Source organism: Kryptolebias marmoratus, linkage group LG4 (genome assembly GCF_001649575.2).
Source record: "Kryptolebias marmoratus isolate JLee-2015 linkage group LG4, ASM164957v2, whole genome shotgun sequence".
Taxonomy (NCBI): domain Eukaryota; kingdom Metazoa; phylum Chordata; class Actinopteri; order Cyprinodontiformes; family Rivulidae; genus Kryptolebias; species Kryptolebias marmoratus.
Window position 1 is genome coordinate 16536256 of NC_051433.1, and position 10065 is coordinate 16546320.

Sequence of the window (10065 nt, forward strand, 5' to 3'; positions counted from 1 at the left end):
TTCTCTGCAGCTGCGTCATCATTTTCCTACTTGGTAATTGATTAGGAGAGCACAGGCATGACCGATTGCCAATCTTTAAAAAGTGGCCATTATCGTCCGATTCAAATTGGTCGACCAATTAATTGGTTCGTCTCTAATCAAAATGAATGTTTGGGTCACTGAACAAACTGCATCAAAGTCTCTAAACTCACTGAGTCACACCATTATATTCACAGTGCAAACATACAGCCTAGGCTGCAGGGTTTATGGCTAATGGACTTCAAAAGTAAGACACATACACAACTTTATTTATTTTTTGAAAGAAAATTGCATTGTTTATTTGTTGGGCTCATAAACAAATAACAATCATCAGTATGGTAATCTAGTCTGTGTGTGGCATACAGTGAATCACAATTCAATAAAGATTTCTGTATTATCTGATTTTTTTCCCTTAAAGAAAATATATTTTTTTATATTTCATAAAACACTGTAACAAAAACAAATGCAACAGGTCCTGTTTCTATTATTAAAAGACAATATTAAAGTGGAACAGGATGTTTTCATGAGGGTGCTGTGAAGTATTCGAAGGCAGCAGGGTAACTTTTAATTAAACAATTCACATTATGCCCGGCACAAAAAAATGTTCACCGTCACTTTGTCTGTATGAACAGAGAGGGACAAAACACGCAAACAGGGAAATAAAAGCTATAAAATATTAAAAACACTAAATCAAACGTTCACTGATCCTTACAGCAAAGTGGGACTGGATCATGGTCACAAAGATATCAAGTGTAGTTCACAAGCTTATATGCTTAAATCTGCCTTAGATCAATGTTTTTAGACAAGATTAATGTTTAAAACTGAAGAAATGTCCAGGAAAGTTTCACAGTAAAGACTGCTGTGTGAATACTACTACCAGCATCACTTCATATCGTCGGCCCTGCTGTGAATTAGTATCACTCTGTAAAAGCATTTTAAACTGAGCCGTGAGTGAAACTGCGACACACATACTGTTAGATATCGATTGTGAAGGCCTGACGCAGGCAGAGGGCTGACTCTGAAGGGATGTCCTCCCGACCGATCTCGTTTCCGTCCAGACGCAGCGTTTGCAGCTTGGAGTAGTTCGTCACATCCACGATGGAGCAGAAACTCCCCAGAGTGAACTCTACAGCCACAGGACCAAAGGAAGAGCTGATTCATTTATTTTACGGCTGACGAGGTGCTAACTATCGCTAACTGTTTGACAGAAAAAGTCCCATTAGAATAACTTAACGTGCCCACATCCTACCTTTGATGTGATTGGCCTGCAGGTAAAGGTGCTGCAGCGTGGAGCTGACAGATGGGATTCTCTCCAGGTTGTTGTAGCTCAGGTCCAGCTCCACGAGCCCCGTCACATTGAAAGTGTTGGGCGGGATTCCCTTGTCCGTCAGCTGATTGTGGGCCAGCCTGACAAACTGCAGCTGCGCTAACCCACCCAGGAAGCCTTCGGGCAGAGAGTCGATGGCGTTCGACTCCAGGTAGAACTGGTGCAGCTGTTCAGGCAGACCATCTGGAACCTGGCTCAGTCATCATAAAACACATTTTACTTTGCCAATGATTATGTGTTTCCCTCGTTTGAAATTTGCATACAATAAATATGGTTAACCTTTGTCAAGTTGTTGCCACTGAGGTCAAGCAGAGTGAGGGACCTGAGCGTCTTCAGTGATGCGCCCATATCTGTGATGGCGTTGTCATGAAGGTGCAGGAGAGTGAGGTTGTCCATTCCCTCCAGATCCGCAGGTGTTACCTAAACAACAGTGGGATTGATTTAAAAGTCCAATGTTGTTCTTGGTGTACAGCCAAAACAGGAGAGAGAAAGAGAGCGCAGAAGGACTGTGCGTGATTATGAAGCAGCTGGAAAACATTTCTACCTTTTCAATGTTGTTGTGGTTGATCCTCAGGTCTCTCAGAGAGCGAGGAAGGCTCGGAGGAATGCTGTTCAAGTTGTTGTGTTGTAGATATAAACGCTCCAGTCCCTCCAACCTCGAAAAGACCTAAAAAAAAAGTATTTTTCTTTTAAATCACATGCAGTCTAAATTTTAGTGATTAACATAAATTGTTGAAACACTCCTTTTCCCTTCACTGAAGAGAATATAGTGGACCGTGTTGGTTTGCACTGTGAGGGAGCCCTTGACATGGCTGTGGGCATTCAGCACATTGTGTGCAGAGACATTTGAGGAGTAATAAATTAGCATTTTTTAACAAGCTGCAGCTGAGCATCTAATCATTTTCATGCAAGCCGATGGTTGGAGAGCAGCTTTTTTGTGGGTGAAAGTGTTTTAATATGTTTAGAGTGTTCACTAAGGTGCTTGAAAAGTTTGTGAGCTAAAAAAAAAGCAGACTTCCCAACAAATCCTAATCTTGGTTCCATTCTCCAAAGATTTTGTAAACCAGTTTGCTGTCTGACTCAATTTGATTGATTCTCCTGCTTATCTTGACCTCAAATATTTCAAAATTAGTGGTGAACCATTGAGGATGTCAAGGTAATTAAAGAAGAGAATTAAATTTAAAAATTGAACAATTTTATTTTATTCATTTAATCATTTTATTATGAGCTTGTTTCTCTATTTTCTGTTCACAGCTTTAAGCTGAACTGAAAATGGCAGGAGGTGGATAAGAGATTGTTGCAGAATTATTACTAGTGGTCTTTTCAAGACGACCATTAAATGAAAATTTAGACTTTGTTAAAAGAACAAAATGGCTGAGGGACACCCAATCATTTCAGCTGATGGTTTGCTCTCTGTGCAGATTAGCCTCTGGGAATAAACCATTTGGCTCAGTTTAGTTAGTATCGTGGGAGAACGTCCAAGAAAGTAATCACTGGGTGTACAAACTACAATTGATTACCTTCTGAAGTCAATCCAAACCAAGATGGCTGCCAGCCACTGCTAAGCGACCTTAGCAACACATAAATGGCTTTACCTCGGTCAATTTCACAGATATTGAGCTATATTTTGATGTGTTAGTAGCTGAAAGTCATCTCCAACTCTCTTTGAGCAGAGCTCCTCACCTCATCTCTTAGGCTGAGCCACCCTACGGATGAAGCCCATTTCAGTCGTTTGTATCTGAGATCTTGTTCTTTTGTTTATGATCCATACCTCATACCCATAGGTGAGGGTTAAAACATAGGCAGAGCAGTAAATCAAGAGCTTTGCTTATCAGCTCAGCTCCGTCTTCACCACAACAAACCAGAGCGACGATCCATACCCCATTCTGTCCCACAATCACTTGTGAACAAGACTCCCAAACACTTGAACTCCTCCAAAGAGTGGGGCAGAGATTCACTTCTAATAAGGAGTAGACATTCCTCCTTTAATCCCAGTTGAGAGCCATAATCTCTGTCTTAGATGAGCTGACTCTCTTCACAGCTGCTAAAGGCCCCTGTTCCCGTTGATGGTCAGGGCCTGAAGACGTCAACAGAATCACATCGTCTGCACAAAAGCAGAGATGAGACCCTGAGGTTCTCAAACCAGACACCGTTCTCTTCATGACTGCACCTTGAGATCCTGTCCACAAACAGGATCAGAGACAAGGGACAGTCCTGGAGGAGTCCAACTTTCTCTGAGGACAAGCTCAACTTTGCCCCGTTGATACGGAAGCAGCTCCTGGTTTGATAAAACAGTGACCGGCTAGCTCTTAAAAGCGACTCCATCACCTCATATTCGCTCAGTACCCTCCACAGAATGCCTTGAGGAATGCAGTCATAAACCTTCTCTAGATTCACAAAACACATGTAGACTAGAGAGTCAAAGTCCACTGACTCCCTTAACAACTTTGCAAGGGTACAGCTCTGGTCCACTGTTCCACGACTGGGATGAAAGCCACACTAGTCCTCCTGAATACGAGGTTTGCCAATCAGTCCAAGCCTCCCTTCCAACACCCTGGAGTAAACCAGCCAGCCAACACATTAATAGCTATAACTCAGTCAGTTTTACAGATACTGGGATAATGTGATAGTAGCTGAGAGTAATCCTAAATCTATACTCTGAGACCTTACACAACTTGTGAGATTGCACATAACATCATTTACAAGGTTTGACCAAAATGGCTATAACTTCATTACTTCTCAGCACAAGATAATCTTTGTTGGCATGAATGGCAGCAGGTGATAAAGTATGCATTTCTTCAAGGAAGGCTTTATTATGAAGTTCAAAGACCAGCATTAATGCATTTGAGCTTTCATGCAGTTCATGCGTGACCACATGTATGTTACCTTCTGGCCAACAGCATCAGACGTCAGCTGATTGTGATGCAAGAAGAGCCACACCAGGCTGGTTGCATTGTCCAGGGCTGAGTCGGGCAGAGCCTTGATGGCATTGTTTTGGAGGTACAGGTACTTGATGCGAGAAGGGACGGATGGCATAGCTGTTAGGCCCCGCCCATCACAGTACATGGCAACAGGGAAGGTGGGGGGGCAGTCGCATTCGTCAGGGCAGTCCTGCGGGGAGCCAAAATATTGATTCTGGAAGTGCCGGTGGAATAACCAGCCCAAAGGGTCCTGTCCATTTGAGAGGGGAACCAGGGCACACAAGAGGAGCACAACCTCCAGACTTGGGCTCATTTTCACATTAATCTTCACTGGCGTCTAACAAAGAAACAGAAAGACAATTGAGTTTAAGGTTAAAAGATATTCTAAATAGAGAAAACTGTTATGTTCACGGATGGAAAAAGGTTTTCCAACAGTAATTGACAAAAGGGATATTTTTATGGTAGGTTCCTTCAAGGATTTGAGGATTTTCCAAAAGTAAAATACTAAAATAATAAAGGATCATAGGATAAGACAAAACAACACATTTCCAAACATAACTCTGGAGAACAAGTTATTATTTTTCGTAAGCTCCCCTGATGTAGTTTAATGAACGCTCAGACTGTGTTTTGGAAACATTTGCCCACAGAAATCACATTCCAGACTTCCCAGGGAAGCTGGAGAGACAAAAAAGAAAAAGAAAGAAACACTTGACCTAAACTTCCATTTTAGGTATCATTTCTGAACTTTAAACTGTCCTTTTTGTCTTTTTTTTCCTCTTTTTCATCATTTAGTACATTTATTTATTTCTTACATCCTTTTGCTTATAATATTATCTCGAGCAGCAAACAAAATTGGGTCATGCTGTGTGTCCATGTGTGCAACTGTGTGTGTGTGTTCGGTGTGCAGATAATAATAGAATAAATTGACTTATATTGAATTTTGCTGTAAAAAAAACACCTCAAAACTTCATTTTTCTCCTTAAAAAGCCTCACAGATGATCACACACTCCTACCTGATCAGACAGGCTGGCCCTCCTTGTCCCCGCTCCTTCAGGAATGGAGGGGGACCCTGACAAACACTTAGTAAAAAATCTTCCCCCCTCCCTGCTCTCCTCTCCATTATGCCAGCCCTCACTCCACCCCTCTGTCTGTTCTGCATCTGTTTGCAGCCCCCCTCTTCCTATCGCCTGCACCCCCCTGCTTGCTGCGACCCCACATGTGAACGATGTGAGATGCAACGAGTGTGAAGGATTGTTCCCATCTGTGCGCCCCTCACTTTTCCCCTTTTCTGTCTGAACCCTGCTGTTTTCTAACACTGGGCCGGCCTTTGACTTATCAGATGGTTTTTACCCTTTGGTTTCCCTCTCTTGTTTTAGGTGGAACAGGTTGCTCTTAGAGCATCTTGGGGGGAAGGTCAGCAAAACCACCGGTGTAACATTTTAGCCCAAGCTTGAGAAAACTGAGTGCGTATCAAAGAAACCTGCTGAGTCTGACATAAAAATGGCCTTTTCACTTTTAGCTGAATCTGAAGGTTCTTTAAAAAATCATGGCAACACAAAAGTGATCCTACAAAGATAACATGATTGAGGATACAAAACCTTTTCTTTAAAAAGCCTAAAACTCATGAGTGTGCGCTTTAATAAGGTTCTTTCAGAATTAAATATTTGGAGAGGAAGACAAAAGTATACATAACAAAAAACTAACAAGAGCAATGGTGTCCAATCCTGGTCCTGGAGGGCCCCTATCCTTTGTTTCTCTGCTCTTCAGCAGGTCTTCAAGTTCTGCAGGAGTTTGTTAATCAGCTATTCATTAAAATCAGGTGGTTCACAGCAGAGAAACACCTAAAAACACAGCGGACACCACTGTGATGAAAGAAGTGACCCTCTTAAATCTGCAGATACTGGATTTTTGATGAAAATAACAATTATCTCAGATTTCAGATGCATATTGGTTGTTTTTGCAAAAGCACAACTTTTTCTTTTTCTTTGGACAAACGCAAAAAAAAAAAATCAAATTAAATTAAATAACAGGCTTTTTAGATGTACACACTCACTGAACAAAACAACAAACTTTATCTGTAAGAAAAAAAAGAGGGCACTTTTGTAAAGTTGCTTTTTCTAAACCTGGTGTGCATTGTATCGGAATTTTGTTTATGTATTTGGAGGATATAGTAAATCCTCGCAAGCAGATCCTAATAGTGTGCAGACTTGAATTTTGTAAAGGAAACTCTATACGGGAAACCAAAGATTAGAAGAAACTGATTAAACAATGGAGCGGGCAAATTAAAGCCACGTTCCAGGCATTTATTGGGCAAATTACACAATAGGTTCACTTGTTCTCTTCTCCCTCAGTTTGTTGAACTACTTTTTTTTAAAAGATGCTATAGCAGAAGATTTGTCAACATGAAGCTGAAGTTGTAATCTGAAGGGCAGAACAGACAAAATAACAGTAGATTGCATGAATGCATGGAAAATAAACATGCAAATACCTAAAATAAAATGAAATAGCTTACTGTTTTATATTAATACAGTGAGCACCTTTTCCCTTCTGTAGTCTTGTTTTATTCTTTTGTAGACACATTTGATGAGTTGTAACAATCATTTAAAATCTTCTTTATGAATCGGATTTAACTGTAATTTATGTGCAGTACTTTAAAGCTTTGAAGTGGGATGAATCCAACTTTTTTCTGTTTTTCCTTAACAATCTTACATCTTGTCGAGTTAAGTGAAACCACGTGTGTCCGCCTTCTCATGGTGTCTGTCTGGTTTGAATGTGGGCCTCTTCCTGCCTCTGAGTCTGCTTTCAGACTGCACCAAGCTCCATCTGGATCAGTGTTTCTCTGCTGACTTTTATCTTTAATTCTTTTTTCAGAAACTCATAAAGTTTTGAATCTGTTGTATCGGTTCCTCCGTAAGTCTCTGTGATTTGTTCCCTTGGGATAATCTCTGACCTGTAGTCACGAGGGAAAGTACTTGCTGTCGGTTCAAATTAAAGTTTAACACAAAAACTGCAATATAGACAAATGTAACTTTAAAACACTGTGTTTTTAAACTCAGTGTCATAGAGTTGAGCGCCCAGTTTGTCAGGATGTTTGTGCCTGAGAGTTTTATTAAACGGCTCAGTGACATCTGGAAAATTTTCTTCCTTTTCAGGGATTATGGTGAACAAACCGTCTTCTCAACTTGCTCTCATGCGCACCTCAACAATTCAAAAGCTTGAATCATGCATGTTTTCTTTTTAAAGGATAGATACTCTTTTATTGTCAGTTTAATTTTGAAGATGTCACAATCCTTGGTTTTTGTGTTTGTTGCTGTCTGGTTTTATTTTATTTCTTTTGTCATTGTGTTTAGATTTTACCGCGTTTTTCCTTTTTTTGTTTGTTTTGTGACTCCTTGTGTTCAGTTGTTTCTCATGTGTCTTCCTTGTCATTGACCCCCCCCAGTCATTCCTCTCACACCTGCTCCTCATGTTCATTAGTCTCAAATGTTTCAACGAGTAATCATTCCTCCCAGCTTCCTTCCCATTCACTCATCAGTCTGTCATCTATCCTCTGCTCAGCTTGCTTCATGTGTGACCTGTGAAGGAAGAATCTGTGTTTCAGCGCACTTCCTTATCAGCATTTTATTTTTATAGTTGAATTTCTCGATTGTGCGTCCAGCCCCTGAGTCTCAGTCTGCACCCTGGGATCCTTTACTTACAGCAACAGACCTTAACGAATGGGCCGTAGACACCAGTAGACCTGCAGCCTCACCGCAGAGTGACGTGTCACGCCTTCTTCTCATGTTTGAGTCCTACTTTTTACACGTGTCCTAGTTGTAAGAGAGTCCTAATCTTTTTTTGTGACATAAAGGGAAGGGCAGGGTTTTCCAAACATGAAAAAAAAAGGTTTTAGAAAGTGAACCTTTGAAATGAAAGTATTTGAGCTGTGTTTGCTAAAAGTGTGTGTGGAGGGGTGGGTGCGAATCCCTCATAAGTGTAAAGAAGTTAACTTCTTTGTTAACTTCTTTAGACACAACTAAACATTATAATGTTTAGTCTGGTGTTACACATTACACAGTGTGACTTCAGTGGGATGTAGAGGATCAAGAACAAGATGGGGCCAGTTTGTACTTAAAGTCTTTTACTTATCTTTGCCCACATTACTTATTTTGACTCACATGAGACCAACTTTATACCACATGTGACATCAAGGGTTAAGTCTCTTGAAAGCATTTTGATGCTCAACTCAGAAACTGCTGTAAAACCCTTTAAAAACTATGATTACTTCTCATGTAGTGTGATTATGTGGTCAGCCAGGAGAGAAACGAGGCTCTTCTTGCTGAGAAAAGTTTATTTCAGTTCTCCAAGACTCAAGCTGAACAGCAGGATTTACCGTATTTCTTCAACTTCCCTTTGAATGTGGAGTTTGTTATTTGAATTATACAAAAAGTAAGACGCAGATGAAGACTGCAGCTCATTAAAATCGGATACTTGCCAAGTCTGCATCAATATGTGGTTCTGGCTGTAGTTTCTTTATTTCATAAACTACATTGAGTTTAGTAAAAGAGCAACACTTCTTACTTAGTTTCAAATACTGTACTCATGGATACACACACTTCCTAAAGTGCTGACAAATCTCCACAGGTCTTTTATGTGCTTTATAAAACGCTTGTCTGAGACCTGCATCATCATCATTCTGATCACAGAGCAGTCCCGTCAACACTCCCCACTGCTTATGTATCTCTGAAGGAAAAGCTTATAAAAGACTTCTGGCTTTGGGCCGGGACCTTTAAGTTCTTTTTCTCCTTTTTTTTTTATGCTGCAGCCGCGCTGTCAAATATCAGGCAGTAAAAGTCTTTATACATCAAAAAATGGGAAGAAAGGAGCATCCTGGTGTCTGCACTGCATTACGTCTGAGTTTAGGAAACTGCAGGAGAGGCATTTCTCTTTTCTCGGAGCCGCAGGCGTTTGTGGACTCCAGATGTAGCATGAGAGACCCATCAGGGTTCTGTCCAGCCAAAACTCCATAAAATACCTTCTCACTATTTTCAAAGAGATTTAATGCGGGCGATTAAATAGCTCTCGTCGTGGCCACTCTCTAAAAAAGATCAGACGAGGTGAGCGTTTAGCTTCTGTGAAATGAACTGTGGCGAACGGGCAGCCATCAGGGTCACGAGTCTTAGAGGTCATTTACTCTCCCAGTGTGACATCAAAGATGAGCTATTATGAGATGGTCACGGAGATAAGCGTGTTGTGACTGTTGCAGAAAGATAAGGTGCCTAAGTATAGAGCACAAAGAAATGTCAAAGAGGGAGAAATGGAGGGTGCAGCAGTTAAACGGAGATAATTGATTCACCTGACTTCAAAGTAAAAGGCCCAAAATGGACTTTGGGTCGTCGCAAGCTCATCCATCCCCCCATCTTCTGTGTCGAACAAGGAGGGGTTCAGGCGCTCATATTTCTGTTCAGAACCACTGGAGGTAGTACAAACGTACAGAATTTATGAGCTACAAATGTGTTATTTTAAGACTCATGTCTATGAGAACAAAACAGCAGAGTTTGAAAAACAACCAATGCAAACTAAGTTGTGATATTTTGTTGTTTTTTGCACTCCCTTATCTGCTGTGCAGATTAATACTGCTCAGAAATTAATAAAAAAAATAAATAAATAAATTCATAGCTTGCAAAATAAGTAAAATGTGACAATGAACAGATTTTGTTGCAAAGAAAAGGATAATGAGGAAATAATAGAATCTGGTGACTAATATGGCAAACTATTAGCAGCTTTTAACGGTTGGACATCATAATCAGTCTTTTTATT

At 40.6% G+C, this 10065-nt stretch overlaps 1 protein-coding gene across 1 annotated transcript; it reads right to left on the reverse strand.

The window, feature by feature from the left end:
• Positions 1-435: 435 nt before the first annotated feature.
• fmoda (fibromodulin a) lies at positions 436-5379 on the reverse strand. The gene is made up of 6 exons (XM_017415724.2): positions 5280-5379; positions 4232-4603; positions 1890-2012; positions 1625-1765; positions 1268-1535; positions 436-1144 (listed from the first exon to the last, which is right to left on the reverse strand). The coding sequence occupies exons 2-6, from the start codon at positions 4577-4579 to the stop codon at positions 993-995; spliced, it is 1032 nt and encodes a 343-aa protein (XP_017271213.1). The 5' UTR covers positions 4580-4603; positions 5280-5379; the 3' UTR covers positions 436-992.
• Positions 5380-10065: the final 4686 nt, after the last annotated feature.

Bases quoted from the DNA above. Each gene is read 5' to 3' on its own strand.
- fmoda (XM_017415724.2), bottom strand. From the start codon at position 4,579: ATGAGCCCAAGTCTGGAGGTTGTGCTCCTCTTGTGTGCCCTGGTTCCC. The intron at 2,013-4,231 runs GTAACATACATG...CTTTTTTTTTAG, and splicing joins CTGATGCTGTTGGCCAGAAG to GTCTTTTCGAGGTTGGAGGG. The intron at 1,145-1,267 runs GTAGGATGTGGG...CTGTGGCTGTAG, and splicing joins GCAGGCCAATCACATCAAAG to AGTTCACTCTGGGGAGTTTC.